The 22,274-nt window shown below is 36.4% G+C and overlaps 2 protein-coding genes and 1 long non-coding RNA gene across 11 annotated transcripts; 2 read left to right on the forward strand and 1 right to left on the reverse strand.

Moving 5' to 3' along the window:
* Window positions 1-2,768: 2,768 nt before the first annotated feature.
* On the reverse strand, window positions 2,769-5,934 carry LOC133888451 (WAT1-related protein At5g64700-like). Its single transcript, XM_062328710.1, has 7 exons — window positions 5,679-5,934; window positions 5,545-5,607; window positions 4,805-4,921; window positions 3,777-4,029; window positions 3,513-3,671; window positions 3,277-3,428; window positions 2,769-3,166 (listed from the first exon to the last, which is right to left on the reverse strand). Exons 1-7 carry the CDS (start codon window positions 5,849-5,851, stop codon window positions 3,046-3,048), a joined length of 1,038 nt encoding a protein of 345 aa, XP_062184694.1. The 5' UTR covers window positions 5,852-5,934; the 3' UTR covers window positions 2,769-3,045.
* Window positions 5,935-11,741: 5,807 nt separating this feature from the next.
* LOC133888460 (uncharacterized) lies at window positions 11,742-13,027 on the forward strand. Its single transcript, XR_009903795.1, has 3 exons — window positions 11,742-12,253; window positions 12,731-12,802; window positions 12,929-13,027. It is a non-coding gene; the product is annotated as an uncharacterized LOC133888460 (long non-coding RNA).
* Window positions 13,028-13,221: 194 nt separating this feature from the next.
* LOC133913586 (uncharacterized) lies at window positions 13,222-21,945 on the forward strand. Of its 9 annotated transcripts, XR_009909065.1 has the most exons (8): window positions 13,238-14,721; window positions 15,430-16,720; window positions 19,392-19,535; window positions 19,609-19,680; window positions 19,758-19,882; window positions 19,995-20,091; window positions 20,196-20,323; window positions 20,418-20,723. XR_009909065.1 is itself a non-coding variant. In XM_062356815.1 (7 exons), the coding sequence occupies exons 2-7, from the start codon at window positions 19,528-19,530 to the stop codon at window positions 20,501-20,503; spliced, it is 516 nt and encodes a 171-aa protein (XP_062212799.1). In that variant the 5' UTR covers window positions 16,543-16,720; window positions 19,392-19,527; the 3' UTR covers window positions 20,504-20,722. The 9 variants fall into 9 exon arrangements, 4 of the variants coding, with proteins under 4 accessions (XP_062212799.1, XP_062212785.1, XP_062212778.1 ...); XR_009909063.1 differs by lacking the exon at window positions 20,418-20,723 and adding an exon at window positions 20,811-21,945 and having other exon boundaries at window positions 19,609-19,882; XR_009909062.1 differs by having other exon boundaries at window positions 19,609-19,882; window positions 20,418-20,722.
* Window positions 21,946-22,274: the final 329 nt, after the last annotated feature.

Below are 22,274 nucleotides of genomic sequence, written 5' to 3' on the forward strand. Positions count from 1 at the left end.
CAACAAGAGGTCAGCCCTATTTTAAGAAGATTACAAAGTATTTTTCTCTAACAAAAGCTCTAACATGTTACCAAGGCTAAGTCTATCCTCTCATCTTCTATAAAACCCTAGCTCTCAAGCATAAGTGGTTGGCTCACCCTCTCCCAACAGTCACAACCTTCTATTTATAGGCCTTGGGAGCTTCCTTGGATGCCAAGTTTTCTTATTCCTAAAATACCCATCGCTTACAATGGCATTCTATCTACCACAGGGGCATTTTGGTCCAAATTTTGCTCCATCTATCGAATGGCCATGACGCCTTCACGACTTAGCTTTGCTTCGATGCTAGCTTCACGATGACACCTTGTGTGCTTCACCCTTCTATGGTTTTGAGGCCAAAACTGTGAAACCACCTCATACGCTATTCAAAGCATGACTTGCACCTACTTGCTTTGACCTAAGCAAGCATTCCGATATCGCGTGTACTCCATCTTGCGATCTTGACCGTCAGCAAGTCTCTTCCGCTCCGATCCCTCGGGTCACCTTGTATCTTGCACCGACATCCTATTTGCTTGACTTTATCAACATGCCGTCTTCATTCTTTCTTCTAAGCTTTGCGTGACTTTCAGGTGCATAGCTAGGATCACCCTCGACTCTGCCCGACCTTCTTGACTGTCTGGCACCAAGCACCCCGCTTGGCCCCGATCATTCCACCATCGACCACCAAGTTGCATTCATCACCTGCACACTATAAGACAAGCAAACATGTTTCTCCAAACCCCATACCATCTCCAGGTTAGCTAAACTCAAAATGCTCAAGTCAAAGAATGTCTTAGAAATTTTGTGAACACCAAATATTCCGGTGTGTATAGCGTCTGAGCACCGAAATATCCGGTGTGTGGAACTTCCTCCGTGCCTTGCAAAATCTACTCTTTGCAAGAAATGGTTGGGTGAGTTACTCCAGTGCTCACAACTTACAACACTGGATCATCTGGTGCATGTAAAATCCTCCAGACTATTTTTTCAACATCTCTGTTAAATGGTCCGGTGAAGCCTCCGGTGTTCACTCCTGTACTCGCCGGACCATCTGGTGCGGTGTTCCGTTTTTGCACCGAAAATCTCTTCTCTTTAGAAAATGGTCTGACGCTCACAACACATCCTCATCGGATCATCCAAAGAAGGCTTCCCTTTCTAATTTTGCGCTGAAAAGCTTCGGTGCTCTCAACCCGCCAAACGCCGGACCATCTGGTGAAGGCAAAAATTAGAGCACCAGACTATCTAGTGCTATCATTTTTCTTGGATACAGACAAAATTGCCAATTCCAATTTTTCTCTCCTAACATTGATTAGCAAGATTATCATTGCAGTACAAGGGCAAGTTATGCAATCTTATACATCGACAAACCAAAATAACAATCTTGTTAATCACTCATCATATATAAACTAAAGCACATTTTACCTTTAGTTTCTCAGTTTTTATACAAGGTTTTACATACAAGTGCAATCATGCTTTCTTCAACCGAGCTTGAGCCCAGCTCTAAGCTCAAAGGCTAACTCTGAAGCCTGTACGGAGCTCGAGCCTAGACAGTCAGGCTACTTGAACCTTGGCTCGTCTATAGCCCTGCCGGAATCATTGTACATGATGTTGGACATTACTCCTGTGTCCTAGAGCACAATCAGTTGTGATTGAGGCACCATCAGATGTTTTTTTAGCATTATTCATATTTCTAGTGGATGCTTTCTTCCTCTTATTGAGAATGATTACTAGCTGATAAATCGCTACCTTTAGATAGGACTTTAAACCATATGATAACTTACGGGTAAGTGGAAAATGATGCAACTGATGCCATCTGAATAAATAATATAGCACTAGCTAGTTTACATTCTTATATCTAATGCCTAATGTGTTCCAAGTACTTCCATTTGCGGTTCTAATTAAATCTTACACTGATTGTGTACATTAACAATTGCAAAGTGCAGAACGCTTAAAATGTCATGAAACACTGCTCGGGATAAGTAGTTATCACTATAGTTTTTTGGCTCCCGCGTCACAACCCACGATTGGAGCTAAAGAATCTTATCACTGTCGGTTTTCATTTAATCCACAATGATGGCCAATTTTTTTTGGGTTTCTGTGATCCATAATTAGGACCGAACTACGGAAGATCTAATTTTGGTAACTAACACTTCTCTAACACCAGAAGACCTAACTAAAGCACATTCCTTATAATCATGGAAACGAGAATCATATTTTGCTCTTTCACTATACGAAAAGTAATATATATTAACTACTCCAGAAGAAAGCATCAATCAGCAACACAGATTGAAAAGAAAAAGAAAAAGAAACTTGAGATGCCCACATTTCCTTTTTCTTTTCGACATGAGATCTGAACAAGTTTATAAATCTGAACTCTACTTTTCCCAGTAAGCTAAATTGAAGTTCTTTTTTATCGTTTGCATTGAACTATCAGTTGGATTATTACTAGCTAGGCTACTTCAGACTAGATGCCAAAGGCAGGTATAGTTCATTTGGCTCCATCCTTTTTTTATTTGGTACATTAACTTTTTAGGGTATCCAAGATGCGACCAATATATTTGATATATAGTGAACTTTTAAAGTCTTTTCTTTAAAAATATGAATCGCATTTTCTAGTCATTGGTGCATGCAACTTGACATTTTAAGCGTCTTGATAAACCATCACCTTATGTAATTTTTATGTTACTGTCACCTTTTCCTAGTAACACGCGAAGCATTTCTCAAAATGTATCTCGATAGATAAGCACATCGTTTGAGATATAGATATGCACATGTATTTACATAAAAAGACTAGCAGGAAAGGTTCACTGGACGTACATGCCATTTGTTCAGTAATAATAGACTTTGTTTCAGTTAAATTTGGACCTGCAATTATCTTCAATGAGTTGACAAATAAAAATGTCATTTCATTCCTAAACAACTATAGGTTCCAAATTGATATCGAAGGTTATTGTCAAAAACCATATCGATGAGAATCCGCCCAAAATTATTGTTTGACTTCTGGTGTACAGCGAGAATTACTAGCTTGATCTAAACTTGTGTTGCCTGGATTGGAGCAGCCATTTGTTGCTTGCTGACATCTATTTGCTCAGCTCTCTTCGCCCAAAGAACACAATACAGACCACCAACCATGATTACTCCACCTAACACGCTACAGGAAAAAATTCGAATTTCGGGTTAAAAACTGTAAAGCATTGCCATTGTTATGGAAAAAAGATGAACGCAATGAACTGGTAAGTAGAAAGACAGTTAGACAGAGACCTTCCCAGGGTAACTGCTTCTCCTAAGAGAAATGAGGACAGCATTATTGTGACAAGCAGAGTTATCGGCATTGTCATGGCCAAGAAAACCGGTCCGCTCTTGTCAATCACCCATACTTGCATATAATATGCAACTCCCGAAACAAGTATGCCCTGCATGACATGTTCAGCAGTTTCAAACAAGCCAGATCATAAACCAGATACTGGTAACACAATCTGAGGAGATATCAAACTTACAGAATAAATCACAGCAATAAGACCTACGTCCAGTCCCAGCTTCCATCGTGAAAAATCTCTCTCAGCAGCTAGGGCAATGAAGAAACACTGGATTGTTGCAAAGATCATCTGGACAGTTGTGTTGAGCAACTTAGAGGGATATGCCTGCAACATAGGCCCCTGACAACAAGTACTGTTCAGGTAAATAGCATGAACAAGCCCAGAGTACTATTTGATCTGCTATGAACACTGAACATATAAAAGAGGCTCTGAAAACATTCATACCTGAAGAACTGTCCAAAGAGCCCAAGATGCAGTTGATAAAGTCGTTAAAAAAATTCCTAATATCCATGTCCATGTAGGATGAGAAGTAACCCCAGCGTGGGAGTTATATATATGATGAAAAAGACGGTGGTGGTTGAATGATTTCAATTCAAGTCCTTGGTAAAATGCAAGTACAATGACGCCAGCAACGCAGAACACAACGCCAGATACCTTTGCAATTCCGTGGAATCTCTTCAAGTTCAAAGATTCCATCCTATACCAGATATCGAATGAAGAATGTCAAATTTTAATCTAAACCCACCTCTTCAAGTTTGTCATGTAAAAACACAGATCATCAAGTTTGTGAAAGAGTTGCAAGAGGATCCATAACTAATCTCATTGAACTCATACGATAGCCACATCAGTTAAAGGTTCACAAATTTTGAAAATATGATAGTTCTCATGCTCTTTCAAGACTCTCGTCATCAATTAGTGTGATAGTCACTTTGTAATTTGCATATTACATATTTGAAGATATGATACTTTTGATGCTTTTTCAAGGGTCTCGTCATCAATTTAAACATACATTGAGAACTATGGCTTTTGTTACTGTGCTGTAGTAATGATAAAAAATATTATGTTTGAGCAAAAGTAACTTTTGTATATGGCATAAACTGTACAATGTATGATTGTATACATGAACTACTATATTCGACTCCCTGGGGATCCTGTAGTAGCTAGTGTCACAAGGGATCAAGTTCAACTCCTCCAAAATGTGGCATGTGGAAACATGAGTCTTGAAGTAGTGGCGGATGGGCATGATTTACGAGGTAGTAGCTCTAAGATTCATGTTATCTTGTTTCAGGATTTGGAACACGTCTGACTAGATGTCATGCAAGACCGGATCCTATAGAACATTATGCAAAAGCAAAACAAACCCTTCTTCAGAAGCTACAGCTCCAAAATTAGCATCCTGAAAACAATAATTGTGGCTCTGGTATTCCTATCTTACTAGGAAAGAATGCAAGTATGAAAATGAAGACGCTCACCCCAAAAGAACAGACAGGAAGAAAGCCACCACTGGCAGGAGATTAAATATCGCTGATGACGATGTTGCTGAAGCATAACTGAGACCAAGGCTATATATGTTTATTGCTCCAGAAATCCTAAAAAAGAAAACAGATATGAAATGATTGTGACGTAAGTACAATAAATGGCACAAATTTAGAACAACCCCCTAAATAGTACATTTACGAACAGAACAATCCATTGAGCTACTTAAATAGATCAGTTTTGATAAGTTCTGCACATATGTTCTGCTATCAGTTTGGAAAAATAGCATAAACAGAATCTGTTCGTTCACTCGTTGGGACAGCTTAACACTGGGTTGTTGTTAGTTGTTACTGAAGTTAATCAAGGAAAAGAGCAAAGAGAAATATTCACCGCACTGTGACCAAGAGAAAGGAGGAAATTATTAACAAATACTACACTTTAACCCAGAAAAGATGGGAAATGGACAAATGACTGAACCGGGAAACTTATAACAACTTTGCAAAGAGGTGCAAAGATGTGCAAGCAAAAGAAATTCCAACGTAGATGTCTGATAGGAACTTCCAAAATTAAGATTATGAAACCTGTGCAGTTAAACATGAAGACTCTGAATATTATTGCTGCTTTATTGAAAGCAATGTCAGCTTGATAGCCATTGATGTTTCAAACTTTCAGGTCGATACCGATCAAATAAATAAGAATGACAACAAGTAAGGAATGAGATCCCACTTTCACCTACCCGTATAGTGAATGTGCAAATAATTTCAGAGAGACTTTGAACGACAGTGGCGGAGCAGTTTTCCTGCAGAAAGAAGACTCAATTCATTCTCGCATAGAGGCATGCAAGCAACTAATTTACCAAACTCGTATTACCTTTCAAGCACAAAAGCAACAGGCACCAAGAACAGAATAGCAGTTGCATGCCTATAGAAAACAAAGACGGACGTGCTCATGCCTTCATTAAAAGCATCTTTGGTAACTATCTGCATGCCTCCATAGATAGACCTTAGGAGAACCGCAACCACGAAAGCTGCTCTATTGCTCATTGTAACAGCAGTCTGTTGGAACTTCTGGACATCGTGCTTTATATAATCGAGTAGGGCTTATTCTAGCAATATAATGTACGAACATGGTTCTTTGAATAATCAAATAGAGCTGATACTGGCAATATGGCCTTACTTTAGCATCAGCATACATATTTCACAGTAAAACTTGATAGGTAGGACCCTCCAATAAGGCTAACAACTTGATACGTTGCCCTGTCTTAATCACAGCCTAAACATATGATACTAAACGATTTGGAGGTTTGATGACTGTGGTTATAAATATGTCTGCAAACATTAAATTCGAAACTATTAGTAGATTCTGACACACACACAATAAAAAGGTTCCAATAGATAGCAGCACATTGTGAGGCTTAGAATTTTCAGTACAAAGACTGAGGAATCTACTTTTAAAAAAGTATAATCTGCTCTACAACATCCACTAGACCTCTCCGAAGTGGCCACCAGAAATGTAAACAAAGTTCAACAAAAGTTAACTTAATTTTGAGGATGTACCATTGCACTATGACAATAAAACAATAGCTTCTTAAAGTGCTAGATTGAAATAAATGGATTGAACATATTATTTAAATTCTCGGTATTGGAATCAACAATTGTATTCTAGCTTACTATGCATAATTGATAATGTAAACTGTTCAAGTTTTGACATTCTTCTAGATTTATATCAAACAAATTTTGGGGTAAACTAGAGGCCAGCTTGCGCCTAGTATATTTTTTTAGGCGGAGTTTGTGCCTAGTATATTATGCTATGGAATCTACATTCCCCAGTTAAAAATACATGACGTTTTGGACATGACATGGTCTTCAACGTGTATCTTTGACCACTATTTTCTAATAGAATATATTTATAAAATCTAATAAATTTATGAGATTGTGAAAGTATTTTTAAGATAAATCTACACATATAATTTTTCATGTGTCCAAACTAAATATTTTAGAAGTTAATGATAGTCAAAGTTTCAAAACATTGACAGGATCTTGTCCAAAACATAGAGTATTTGTGACTGGAGGGAGTAGTTATTTAGAGGAATTTTTACTAAATCTAGTAAGATTTTTGCGCTCCAGCGAAAATGCTTTCAACTAATGAATTAATCCAAAATTAGAAATAAATAGGTGTTTCTAAAAATCCAACATTATACCAAACAAAGCTTAACATAATATAATAGCCTTTCTTATTTTTTTCCTCGAAAAAACTCTTAAGATTCTGGGCATGCATTGCAGTTTTGAAAACTATAATATTTTTGCAAAATTATTATCCAAGTCCTAAAGCCCTTTGATACAACAGAATACGCATATGCAGATATGCTAGATCACTTGCTAGGCTCACCTATATTTTACAATTTACACTTATGAAAACAAATATCCAGACAAACTGGCAGTATGTTTACTAACTAGAGAGGTACCTTCTCTGTTTCTTTTTTTTTTTTCTCAAATAACACTATTGACTCTTCACAATCTGCACTAACATAAATAAGAAAGGGGAAGGAAAAAAAGGATAAACGTAAGACAAGCCACTTTTATATACTTGGCACTTCATTGACTTTGCACTCATTGCTATCTTTTTTTTGAAAATAAGAGACTAGTCAGTGTCTATTATATATATATATATATATATATATATATATATATATATATATATATATATATCCGCAGGACATGAGTTCTCACACAAATACATGACGCTGTTGTACCTTCATCTGCAGCTTCAAAAAGAATGGACGAGAAAACATTCTGCATTTGATCTGACTAATGCTGTATACGGCTCCAATGGTAACAATCCGCAGTGATAGATGGTCATGTAACACTATCTCATCACATATTGGAGGCAGCACTTTGGGGATCCTGATTCCCCCAACACTACGAGCGTTATGCGCTGCTATGACATCTTCAGCTTTATGCACTTTGGAGGATAAGGGATCACATGGACGAATGTGATTGCAGGTGTGGGTGCTGCAAGAATTTCACCAGATGTGATGACAAAAGACATAACTTTGTTAACCACGCTACACCAATGTGCTTCAAGTATATTTTCCGAAGGGAAGGTGACCCAGGCGAGCATCGAATGGCTCATATTCATTGTAATGTGTTGCCTTTCTCACAACTAATACCTCTAGTACATCCCTTTATCACCATCACCCCATCTAACTAATAGCACTAATGCCACTAATGTCCCCCCTAATGACCACTATCCCACCTAACCAAAAACGTGCATTGCACGAGCATCGATACTAGTATCGAGATGGTAGAACCATGCACCTGGCCACATTCTAAAAAAAGGACCTCAGAAAGTAAAAAAATTACAATGTGGCCCTCGAGAAAAACTCTTCCCTTGCTGGCGAAGAAGATGAAGGTTTTATCAATACTCTATCCTATCAGCGGAAGCAATCGCGGGCGCGCAGGGCACCACGGTCCTGTAGCTCCTGTAGCTCACCATGCGTCATTGGCTGACGGGTGGGCCCCGGAATCAGCATGTACCGGCGTTGTCTGCTTCCGCAGAAAATATCCGCCGCACCCCCGCTCCAGAAGCCTCCAGCTCCTAGCCGAAAAATCTCCGCACTGCGCTTCGTTCACATTTCTCCGTCGCCCCTCACTCCATCCGCCAGCTGCAGCGTCTTCCACACCGTTGCCCGCCACCGCCATCCCATCCCACCCCTCCCCCCCCCCCCCCGCTCCCAAGCTCCATACTCCAGCGCATCGGTTCATCCCCCGAGCTCCACCGCCTCCATTCCTCATCGGAAGAAGCACATCGGCCCGTCCCTTCCCCCCAATCCCCCCAGGAGTTCCACGCATCGATTCGTCCCCGAGCTCCACTGCCTCCATTCCTCACCGGCAGAGGCACATCAGTGCATCCCTTCCGCCACCCCCCAATCCCCCCCGCCCAGGAGTTCCAAAATCCATTACCCCTCCTCGAGCACCCCCCACCCCGTTTCGCCTCCATTCTTCACCTGTGCAGCCACATCGGTCGAGCTCCACCGATTCGCCTCCATCGTTGCTCGGTTCGCCCCGTCCCCCCCTCACCCCAAGCTCTGTACTCCAATCCCCCCCCCTCCTTGAGCTCCAGAGCCCCGCGGTCATTCCTCAGCGCGTCACCCCGATCCCCTCCCCCCCCCCGGCGGCGTTCCTCTCTCCGAATACCTAAAAGGTCTGGCCGCAGGTGCCGAGCACTCGCCCTCCTGCCTCCTCTCCATCTCAACTCGCGCCCGCCGCTGCCAAGCACCCACCTTCCTCCATGTGCCGAACTGTTGCTGCGTTTATTCCACAATGCGGTTGCCTTCTTCATATGCAAGGATTTCTGATCGGTGCCAACACAGGTCTGCCTCCTCTTATTCACTCATTTTCCTTCGACTGTTCATTGAACATTTGCAGTAATAAAGTGCTAACTGAAGTTTCCATCTTTATATGAGCTATGTTTTCCACCGGGGCATCAACACTTGCAAATTGGTATAACAGTTTCGCTAGACAGGCAATGCAGACATATAAAAATTGCTTGATCTTTTTTAACCAATAATTTCAGATCTTTCTACCTAAGGACCTGTCCATTATTGCTCCAGCCAAAGCTTCATTTTTTGAGTGATATAGTGAATACATTAGAAATCCAATACAATGATGTCTGTTAGCTTGAACAGTAGCATGTAGATATACAAAAGCTCCATGTTCAATGTATTCTTGCAATGGTTAGAACTACATGTAGACTATTTTCTTTTCTGCTATGTTGATTACAGTTAATTTTAAGTCTTTCTATCTAAGTTTCTGTTCATTATTCCTTCGGGCAAAGCTTCATTTTGAGTGTATTCTTACATCAGCATGTAGGTCGATAAAAGCTCCATGTTCAATGTATTCTTGCAATGGTTACAACTGTCCATTATTGCTCCAGCCAAAGCTTCATTTTTGAGTGATATAGTGAATACTTTAGAAATCCAATACAATGATGTCTGTTAGCTTGAACAGTGGCATGTAGATCAACAAAAGCTCCATGTTCAATGTATTCTTGCAATGGTTAGAACTGCATGTAGACTATTTTCTCTTCTAGTATCTTGATTACAGTTAATTTTAGGTCTTTCTATCTAAGGTTCTGTTCATTATTACTCCAGCCAAAGCTTCATTTTGAGTGTATTCTGACATCAGCATGTAGGTCAACAAAAGCTCCATGTTCAATGTATTCTTGCAATGGTTACAACTGCATGTAGGCTATTTTGTCTGTTGCTATCTTGATTACAGTTGTAATGGTAGTCCCCTTTTTTTTTTAAGATGATAAATATGCTGATCTATCCATAGCTAAGCTACAATGTGGTTCACTAAAATTGTTTCTGCAAGTAAAATTCATGTGATCTGTAATGGTGGTCCTTTTTAGATCATAAATGTGCTGATCACTGTCCATAGTTAAACTATAATGTGCTTAACTGAAATTATTTTTGCTAATGCAACAATGTGCTGACTACTATCAATATAGTTCACAGATACCACTGAGCACAATTTATACACCATATATGCAAATATATGTATATTTAGTCTATTCAAAATTATAATCTCTGCTACAATGAAACTGTTTCTACTGATACAATTCCTGTAATCATTTACGAAATTAAACCATTTGATCCTTTCCAGTTTAATAACGAAAAAAACTCCATGTTTAGTGTATTCTTGCAATGGTTACAACTGCATTTAGGCTATTTTCTCTCCTGTTATCTTGAGTACAGCTATAATAGTAGTCCTTTTTTTTAAGATGAAAAATGTGCTGATCTATCCATAGTTAACCTACAATGTACTTCATTGAAACTGTTTATGCTAATTGAATTCCTGTAATCTGTAATGGTGTTCCTTTTTTTACATAACAAATGTGTTGATCACTGTCCATAGCTAAACTATAATGTGTTTACCTGAAATTATTTCTGGTAATGCAACAATATGCTGGCTACTGTCCATATAGTTGATAGATACCAGTGTTCACAATTTATACACCATATATGTAAATACATGTATGTTTAGTCTATCCAATATAGTAATCTCTGCTAGATTAAAACTACTTCTACTGATACAATCCATCTAATCATTTAGCAAATTAAACCATTTGATCATTTCCAGTTTAATAACAGGGAGGGGAAAAAAAGCTGAGCACTATTCATGCTGCATATCTCCAAACATGTCTATTTCTACTGGTACAATACCTATAAAGATTTAGCAAATTAAACCTGAACAATAACATGTAGGCTATTTTCTCTCTTGCTATCTTAAATGCAACTCTAATGCTGGTCTCCTTTCTTTTTTTTGAGATGATTAAAATGTGCTGCATGTAAGCTATTTTGTTCTCCTGCTATCTTGATTAGAATTGTAATGGTAGTCCTTTTTTTTTTTAAAAAAAAGAATGAATATGCTGATCTGGCCATAGCTAAAGTACAATTTGCTTCACTGAAATTATTTGTGCTAATGCAATTCCTATAATCTATAATGGTGGTCTTTTTTTAGATGATAAATGTGCTGATCACTCTCCATAGCTAACCTACAACATGCTTAACTGAAACGATTTCTGCTAATGCAACAATTTGTTGACTATTTTCTATAGCTAAAGTAGAATGTGTTGCTATATATGTTATGTCTATGTAGAATTCCATTTAAGAATTTACGGTTTGCCTTAATAGATTGATCCTTCCCTTTTACTAAACAGGAGGAAAAAAAATGTGATTGCAACTCTAATGGTGGTCCCCTTTACTTTTTTTAAAGATGATTAAAATGTGCAGCATGTAATCTATTTTTCAGTCCTGCTATCTTGATTACAATTGTAATGGTTGTCCTTTTTTTCATATTTTTTAAATTGCATGTGCTGATCTGTCCATAACTAAAGCACAATTTGCTTCATAGAAAGTATTTGTGCTAATACAATTCCTGTAATCTATAATGGTGGTCCTTTTTAAAGATGATAAATGTGCTGATCACTCTCCATAGCTAAACTACAATATGCTTAACTGAAACTATTTCTGCTAATCCAACAATTTGTTCACTATTGTGCATAGCTAAAGCATAATGTGTTGCTATATATGTTATGTCTGTGTAAAAAAAAAAGCTGTTGAGCACTGTCCATACTGCATATCTGCAAGTACATCTCAGTTTACTCCAGCCTCATCTATATATATGTTATGTGTGTTTGGAATTTGCATTTTACAATTTGCGGTTTACCTTAATAGTTGATAGATACCATGGACTTTTATCTATATATCACATGTCCTAATACATGTATGATTGCTCCAGTAAGTTCCAAATAATAGCTGGCTACTGTTCTATGCTATTTAGTTATATACATGTCATCAAGTCGTAGATCTCGCATGCGACGGCGCATGCGAAGCGACTCTCTTTCACCTCCAACGAACATGCCAGCTATCAATTATCCAGGTACGATCTGGTTACTAAGCTCCGATATATGCTTACAACATCACTCTGCATTATTCAATATATCACACACACACACACACACACACACACACACACACACACACACACACACACACACACACACACACACACACACACACACACACACACACACACACACACACACACACACATATATATATATATATTTCTAAAGGAACATCTGTATATGTATCCAATAAACATACACGCTATTGTCAATCTAACTATAATACACTTACATTTTACACACTATCGAATTCTTTACATGATTTTTACCCTCAAACATAAATCAATCATATATTTTCGCTTGGACTTAATATCTGCGACCCACAAATGCTTCTTATCCTATGATTTCTTCTACTAACCTCCAACATATGCCTTAGAAAATAACTCTTAATTGTTCTAAAAATAAAGCTATACTCACAGAGGTTCTCATCTTCTTCTTATTTGGAACAGAACCCCCTGCAACACCTGTTTCAATTTCATACCTACAACCAGACTGCCAGAAGCTACAAAACACAATAACAAGTAAGTACTGCACATAGACAAAAAAAAATATCAAAAAAATAATAAAAAAAGTAGAAATAGATATGAAAGTATAGATACATACAATGCTTCTTACAATTTCATTGAGAATCATTATGAACAATGCAGGGGATCATTTCTGTCCCATTGTACCACCGCATATCGCTACATAGAATCGCAAGAAAAGAAAACGTTGGAACTATTTCAAAGCTCTGGCGCAACAAGGTTTATATTTTCTTCCTCTTTTAGCAACACAAGTATTTAACAAAAGAAATATGCTAATGGTATCAACACTACATCTATTAACTGAAATGATACTCATGTTTGCAGCTTCAGAAACTGACCTGCTGCTCTATTTATTACAAGATATGTTTGAGTCAGTGAAAGAATATACAAATTTCCTCAAAGGTATGTCCCCTCTACCTATGCGCTCAATTAATATAATACAGCATGTAATCTTTTGCCACAAGGTATTATACCATGTTTAAACTAAAAGACCTTTCTTTTCTTTTTTTTTTGTTGCATATATTTAGAGACATATAAAAATCGATCTTATTATGGTGCACCGGATTATATCTGTGATAAATGTGATGCTATATTTTGGTACCAAGAGCGTATCGAAAAAAGCAGCTCACATGCCCAAAAAAGAATTATATATAATTTGTGTTGCCATGGTGAGAAAATCTCATTGCCATGCTTTAGACCTAGACCAGAACTACTTAATGAACTTATTCGGTTTGATGGAGGCCCACAAAGCAATAAATTTATGCGTCATATAAGACAATACAACTCTATATTTGCTTTTACCTCTATGGGAGTTCATATTGATCAAAGCATTAACACTGGTGATGGCCCATATGTCTTTCGTATCAATGGTGTTGTCCATCATCGTATAGGATCTTTATTGCCTAAAGAGGGCGAGCCTCCTCAATATGCTCAACTTTATATCTATGATACTGAGAATGAAATAACCAATAGACTAAATATATTTGGTAATGACGCAGCGTCGAGAGATTTAGATCCAGCTATTGTAGCAAATATCATAAAGATGCTAGATGCATATAATCCTTTAGTAAAAGAATTCAGAATGGCAAGAGATCGTTTATTATCACCAACTGCTCCGGATATCTCAATCAGATTAATCGGAAGTTATACAACTCATGCGGACAGATATGGTTTACCTACTGCTTCTGAATTAGCTGCTTTGGTGATTGGCGATGCTTCTATTGGTGCAATTGAATTTGACATCATTGTTGAATGTCATAGCGGTGAATTCAAACAGATACATCCTATACATCCAGCATTGATTGCATTACAATATCCTCTTCTGTTTCCATATGGTGAGCCAAGTTACCATTTGGGTATCAAATATAAACAGATCGATGGTCAGCCTTTGACTAGTAGACAAGAGATCACAATGCTCGAATATTTTACCTATTATGCTCATTACCGAAAATATGTCCCAAATCCCTATACTTGCTGTGGTCGATTATCTGATCAAGCTTCTGTAAATGCATATTCTTGCATGGAAAGCGAACGCTTAACATTTCATTTTTTCCACCAAGCTGAATTAAGATCTGAAACATATCAAGGAATTACTGAAGCAATTAACAAAGGTGCATCAAGAGGTAAAGATGTTGGGATAAAACGTACATTACCCTCCAGTTTTATTGGCTCCAAAAGATATCTGATACAAAATTACCATGATTGTATGGCTATATGTCGTGTCTATGGAGCTCCACAACTCTTTATAACACAAACTTGCAATAGCAATTGGCTTGAGATAATAGAACGAATCAAGTATGAATCAGGTCAAAAACCACATGACCAAAATGATATTATTGTTCGAGTGTTCCATCTCAAGTTACATGAGCTATTAAATGATCTCAAAGATGGGAGTACATTTGGACCTGCTCTAGCTGGTAATACTACTCTCAATTCATTTTTGCCTTCTACTATTTAATTACATTCTTGCATTTATTTTAGATAAGATCATCATATTAGAATATTTTCAATATATAACAGTCCTGATATTTATATTCTTTTCTTTAATTATGCTAGCTCTAATGAATAACAACTTTATTTTTCCTTTACAGTTGTTCATACAAATGAATTTCAAAAACGTGGGCTACCACACTCTCATATCCTAACATGGTTAACACATGAAAAATTCGAATATTTACCATCCTCTATTGATTCTTATGTTTGTGCTGAAATTCCTAACAAAGAAATAGATCCTTTGGGCTATTATTTAGTTGAGGAATTTATGATTCATGGCCCATGTGGGAGACACAACCCAAATGCTCCGTGCATGAAAAATGGTGTATGCAGCAAAAGGTTTCCAAAACAATATCGTGAAGAAACATTCATTGATCAAGATGGCTTTGTAATCTACTGACGTCGCGATGATGGTAGAACAGTTACGAAGATTGGAATTCAATTGGACAACCATTGGGTTGTGCCATATAATATGATTCTTTTAAAAAAATATCAAGCTCACATCAATGTTGCAGTCTGTAATAGAACTAATTTAATTAAATATTTATTCAAATATGTGATGAAAGGTCCTGATTATGCATGGGTCTCTTTAATCAACTCATTATCCAATGATTCTTCACATGGAGATACAGATCAACCAGATAATAACGATGGAGTAGATGAAATAGCTGAATATATAAAATCTCGCTATCTATCTGCTTGCAAGTCATTTTGGAGGCTCTTTGGGTTTGAAATACATGGTAGAACACCTGCTGTTGAGTGGCTCCATGTTCATTTACCTGGTATGAATATCATTACATGTCATGAAGCTCAAAATGTCCAAGCCATAATAAATAACCCTGATTACCAAGTGACCATGCTTACACAATGGTTCGTCACTAACCAACAAAACATGGAAGCAAGAGACCTAACATATTGTGAATTCCCTACAAAATGGACATGGCACCCTGATAAAAAAATATGGGCCAAAAGAGGTGTAAAAACACCCAAGATAGGCCGACTACGGTTTATACATCCTAGAACCGGAGAAGCATTTTACTTACGTGTGTTGCTTATGGTAGTTCGAGGTGCGACATGTTATGAAGATATTCGAACATATGAAAATATCACATACCCAACATTCCGTGAAGCATGTAAAGCTCGAGGTTTAATAGGAGATGATACTGAATGGTTTATTTTATTCGAAGAAGCCATTGTTTGGGCAACATCATCTCAATTGAGGCATCTATTCATGACAATTGTTACCTATTGTGGTGTTACTGATATACAACTACTATTTGATAAATATTGGAAATATATGACTGATGATATTCTCTATAAACTCCGTAGGACATTGCAGAACAGCTCATATAATATTCCTACTGAACATCTTATGGAATTGCTCATGCAAGAACTAGATTCAATGTTTGCAAAAAATGGACTATCTTTAGCTACTTATAATCTTTCTCCATCAATCACTTCTTCTACCATCACTAGAAATAGATTAATCATAGAGGAACTATCTTATGATAGAAATACATTACAAGAACAAGCAAACAAGATGTATCAAACTCTTAACAACGAACAACGAAGAATATTTGATTCAATCATGATGAATATTCAAAACAATACAAATTTTCTTTACTTTGTGTCAGGTATATCTGCACCTTATATTCAATGCATGAAGATCTACACCTTTCTAAATATGTAATTAAGTACATAGATACTAATGTATTTATTTTCTTTTCCCAAGATTTGGAGGAACTGGTAAAGCATTTCTATGGAAAAGCATAATCTACAAGCTACGGTCACAAACAAAAATTACCTTACCTGTAGCTACAAGTGCAATTGCTGCTTTGTTACTCGCTGGAGGTAGAACAGCATATTCAAGATTTCAAATTCCGATAGATATCAATGAATCAAGCACCTGCAATATACGGCAAGGTACAAATCTATCCGAACTACTAAACAAGACTTCTCTAATACTCTGGGATGAAGCACCAATGGCTCATAGATTCTGTTTTGAGGCATTAGATCGAAGTCTAAGAGATATCCTTTCACTTGAAAATCCTGATAATAAAAACAAACCTTTTGGTGGAATGAACATTCTTTTAGGGGGAGATTTTAGACAAGTATTACTAGTAGTCAACACCGCGACATCTGCTGAAGCCATTGGTGCATCTTTAGTCAGTTCTCCATTATGGCGACATTTCAAAGTTTTTAACCTTACAATCAATATGAGATTAGAGAATCCAAATTTGAATTCTATTGAGAAACAAAAATTGTCAGCTTTTGCAGAATGGCTTCTAAATGTTGGTGATGGAAAAATTCCAGGGCAAATAGATTTTGAAAGTGAAGATGAGAAATGGATACTGTTGCCTACCGATATTCTGTTACAACCTACTAGCAATAATCTAGAATCAATAACCAATGCTATCTACGATGAATTCAGTAGTAACTTCAATTCTGTTGAATATCTTAGCAGAAGAGCATTGGTATCTCGTTTGAATTCAACAGTTGATGAAATCAATGAATTTATGCTCCATAGAGTTCCAGGAGATTGCAGATATTATTTTAGCTATGATAGCATCTTAAATTCTATTGAACAACCCGATGATTTCTCAATATTATATCCACCTGAATTTTTAAACTCTATATCGCTCAATAATTTTCCTCAACATGCATTGGCTCTCAAAATAGGTGTTCCTGTAATGCTTCTAAGAAATATTGACCAATCAATAGGTCTATGCAATGGAACCAGGCTAATTGTTACAAGATTAGAACAACACCTGATAGAGGCTAAAATTATTACAGGTTCCCATATTGGTCTCCATGTATGCATACCACGCATTGTGCTACATGGAAACAACTCTAAATGGGCTTTCACTCTAACACGACGTCAATTCCCTCTAAGACTTTCTTACGGTCTTACTATTAACAAATGCCATGGGCAGACACTTGATACAGTTGGAGTTTACTTGAAATACAGGATGGGCAACTTTATGTTGCCGTATCAAGAGTAACATCAAAACAAGGTCTCAAAATACTTATTGAGAATGAGGATGGTACTACTGGAATGATTACAAAGAATGTAGTATATCAGAAAATTCTGCTACAGTTATAAACTATGCAGAAAAAGAACTTGGATCCTACATTTTGTTTCTTGCATGATATTTCATGGCTTCCAGTCAATTAATAATTTGCAAAAAAGTGCAGCTATGTCATTCTACCAATTGTGAAATAAATAAAAGAAGCTATATATTTTGGATTCTACTCTATTAGAACTCATATATTTCTCAAGCTATACACATAGAGCTGTTCCTCCCAATATAATATTACAGAAAGAACAATGCTCCATAGATTCCAGTGAATGAATATTTTGCAAAAGAGCATGCAGCTATGTCCTTTATGGCTTCCAGTGAATCGATATGTTGCAAAAGAACATACAAGTATCTCATTTCAGCAGTTCTAAACTAAATACAAGAGGACATCATGTATGATCAGTAGCAGCTGTTATCAGGGATGTCTATATTTAATTTTATCAAACATAATCATCCCAAGACTAAGAAAATGCAAGGACCTGTCAAAAAAAAAAGGGAAGGCAACAGATAGTTACCTGGCAACTATTTCTTATGTCAGTCTTTGACCATGCTGTTTAACAATTAGATACATCCAGATATCTTATCATTATTTAATCATATGCTCCAAGTATCTTATTTTCCATTTCAAAACAATCAAAAGAAGGATGGAGGCAAGAAAAAAGCTCAAGCTTATGGGGTGTTTGATCCTGTGCGATGCAGCCTATCTTACTGAGTTCGATCAAACTAAAAGAAGGAGCATATCTGTTGTTTTATGGCTCATATATCTCAACTTATATTTGATGTATATGTATTTCTAACACTACTTGCAGCTGTGCACCAGTGGACATCAATATATATACATATATATATATATATATATATATATATATATATCCTTTTTCCTCCACAACATATTAATTATTATGAAGATAATATCTTGCTATACTGTTTATCTCTATGATTTTCCATTGTTTCATCATGCATGTTTTACATGACTGCTGCAATACCTCCTGACTTCAAACAAGTACGTTCCAAAAGACCTTGCAGTTTGCTTTCAAATCAAATATTATAGCTTCTTTTGTCTTATAGCTGTAGCTGAAAGATTTGAAACCATGAACATATAGCTATTCTTCACAATATAATATAGCAAAAGAGAACTGATTGATTTGTACCCTTATGCAAACACTTTTGAGAATATAAATATATAGACCCGCTAAATATATACCTTATGTATATCTATATCTGTACATACATACATATATATATACATATATATACACGTATATATATATACATATATATACACGTATATATATATATATATGTATATATAATTATTTTTTTAATTGTGTCCCGGTGGAAATCAACATAACTTTAAATTCAAGTTCTTTTCTGTACATGTCACTTTGTTACACTGCTATACACATAACAGCTATTTAGTACTATGTACATATATATTTAGTACTATGTGTATATATATATATGTGTGTGTGTATACCCAAGTAATTCTTTAACACATGATTTTATCCTTTCAGATGACAATAACTCCTTTGAAAAATATCAATGCATCATCATTTCGAGCAAAAATATGTGCAAGAGTTACAAGACTATCTGAATTTAGACTTGATAATAACCCAGATAAAATACAGAGACTTGATTTTATTCTACTAGATGAAGAGGTAACGCTTTTGTTACTACCTTTTTTATTTACATGCAAACCTAAACACATAACTAACTCTATTGTATGCACAGGGGAAAGCTATTGAAGCTCAAGTGCCTGAGCGTCAAGTGGATCGGTATAAACCACTACTTAGAGAAGAGGAAGTATACTTCATTCAATACTTCCAAATATTTCCAACCAAAATGACTTATCGAGCAGTTGATCATATGTTCTTAATCAGATTCACGAATTACACTGAGGTCCATAAGACATCGACAATCTCTCCGATGTTTCCAAAGATTGCTTACTCCTTAGTTTCATTCGACATATTGAAGACAAGAATAGATAACATCAACGATATGTCAGGTACTCTACAAATCACCCATTATATAAAAATGCAGGTGCTACCATTTTACAATATCATCATTACTTATAGTTCATGAATACAAGCAATCTAACAATATGTATCGTTCCTAAGATGTCATAGGTAGACTAACTACAGTTGACCATACTACAACAGCCTATGTTAAAGGAGTACAAAAACCAAATCGAAAACTTTATTTGACAGATGGTAGGTATGCATAAGTATAATTCTTTGTGACATAAAATACAAAAATATTTACAACACCTAATAAATTTAATACTATCCCCAATCTCAAATTGTGCATAAATTATGCAGGGAAAGTATTGAAGCTATGCTTTGGGGTCGACAAGCTACAGATTTTCCCGCCGAACAAATTATTGAAGAAAGCAAAAGAACACCAATAATTATTCTGTTGCTTGGAGTGACTTGCAAATCACGTGAAGGTAAAATCGTTTAGCTTTCTATATGTATAAGAATACATAGAAGCAAGTAAGACACTAAGCACTATTTGAAATTTACAATACTTCTATTATATAGGCCAACTAAAACTCCAGGGGAGCACCACATGCCAATGGCATATTAATCCCATTATACTTGAAGCAATTGCACTTCAAAACAGGTAATTGCTTACTTACTTTACATAACATATTATACAGCTCAATATTTCTTTCGCTGATTCTTAAATCCTAAAAAAAAATTCAAAGTATTATATGTACACAGATTCAAAGCATTTCCACATGAAGTGTCGTGGCTAAATACACCAAATGCAAGTGCCCAAACCATATCAATATCCATTAATGATCTTGCAGATGTCATCAACACACACAAGATATATGTAAGCTAATTCGCTATTTTTCTCAACTTTCCATCAATTCAATATCTACGTTCATACTAGATAATCACAAGTATTTACATACATGTACTCCACAGGGTAATACATACCAAGTTGATGTTGTGATAAAAACACTGAAACCTAATCAACCATGATGGTACCTTGGCTGTACTTCATGTCACAATTGAGTGCTCCAAGAAGGTGATGGCTATAGATGCCCAAAATGTGCTGCAACTACTGCTGAACCAATGTAAGCATACAAATCATCCTATACAAAATAGTAAGTTCAATAATGTTACTAAGCTAACAAATGACTTATTTCTTTATTAGGTACCGTATCACATTAGTAGCAATTGACCCAGCTAATTTCAATGAGGAAGACCCAAAAAGCATTGAAATTGTTTTCTTTGGTACCATTGGAGAAGAACTCACAGGTGTTCCAGCTTTAACACTTGCAGCGTCTTCGACAATAACTCCAGGAGAAATACCTCTAGAAATTACACGATTATATGGACACAAGTACACTCTAAAGATTAATGTCTCCTTTTCATCCATGCAACAAACAAACATATCATTTCAAGTTAGATCCATAATAAATACATGTGGTCCAATTGTTCCTGTCCTACCTACAACAAGCAAAATGCCAGGTACATGCTAAAACATAAATAATTTTTACAAACTTTCGCCTATTGCACAAACTTGCATCTCCAACTTGGATGTTCCTAAAAGTAGCTTACCTACATACAAGAAGTTTCAATATTTTAGCTTAATTGCATAGATCTGTTAGTGACTAAAATCTTTATAGTTCCTTTAAATAAACCATCATAGCTATTACTTCTGTAACCTTACAAACCATACCAAGGAAACAACGTTAAAATAAAATCTTAATATTACCTCTCAACTCCTATAGTTTAGTATTTTTTCATTTTTCCAATGTATAGGGAATACCTTATTATTACTCAGCTTACATTTATTGCTTTAATTCCTATAACTGCTGTCACTATTTATTCATCTTGGTCACTGAGATTTTACAATCTATTTACAGTAACAAGCAGTAATTGATTATACAATGTTTCATATATCAGTTACATTTTCTTTCCCTTTATTCCACATGAATATATATACTTTACTAAATTTAAAAAAAACATTGTATACCTACATACTAACTAACATACTTTCAATTACACAGGAACTACTTTGGCTCAAACACACAGCCCAACATCAATTGATATTCCGCAGAGACAAAAATTTTCTGCTTCCATATTGTAATACATGTTCATAGGATAAATATCATAGGTTGTACAAATAATTACAGGAACAACACAAAAAAGAAACAGAAAGTTTATTATCCGCAGCTGAAACAACGCCAGTAGAACACATCGTGAGTATTACCATGCCCTTATTCCAACATCATTACCAAACAAGAGGGAAAACAAAACATGACAAGCCATAAATTCTTTGTACCATACAGACTTCACCTACGGATGTGAAAGAATCATGTAAACGGCACCTCACTGAAGAAGACCCAGATTCATCTGATCCAAAAAACATAATCAGGTTAG

Source organism: Phragmites australis, chromosome 1, assembly GCF_958298935.1.
Source record: "Phragmites australis chromosome 1, lpPhrAust1.1, whole genome shotgun sequence".
NCBI lineage: Eukaryota > Viridiplantae > Streptophyta > Magnoliopsida > Poales > Poaceae > Phragmites > Phragmites australis.

Excerpts from the sequence above, each read along its gene's own strand:
- LOC133888451 (XM_062328710.1), bottom strand. The coding sequence starts at position 5,851 with ATGAGCAATAGAGCAGCTTTCGTGGTTGCGGTTCTCCTAAGGTCTATC. Across the intron at positions 4,030-4,804 it reads TTCCTGTCTGTTCTTTTGGG|GATGGAATCTTTGAACTTGA; the intron begins GTGAGCGTCTTC and ends TATCTGGTATAG. Across the intron at positions 3,167-3,276 it reads GAAGCAGTTACCCTGGGAAG|CGTGTTAGGTGGAGTAATCA; the intron begins GTCTCTGTCTAA and ends TTTTTCCTGTAG.
- LOC133913586 (XM_062356794.1), top strand. The coding sequence starts at position 18,839 with ATGTTTTACATGACTGCTGCAATACCTCCTGACTTCAAACAA. Across the intron at positions 19,883-19,994 it reads TAACATCAACGATATGTCAG|ATGTCATAGGTAGACTAACT; the intron begins GTACTCTACAAA and ends ATCGTTCCTAAG. Across the intron at positions 20,324-20,417 it reads GACTTGCAAATCACGTGAAG|GCCAACTAAAACTCCAGGGG; the intron begins GTAAAATCGTTT and ends TCTATTATATAG.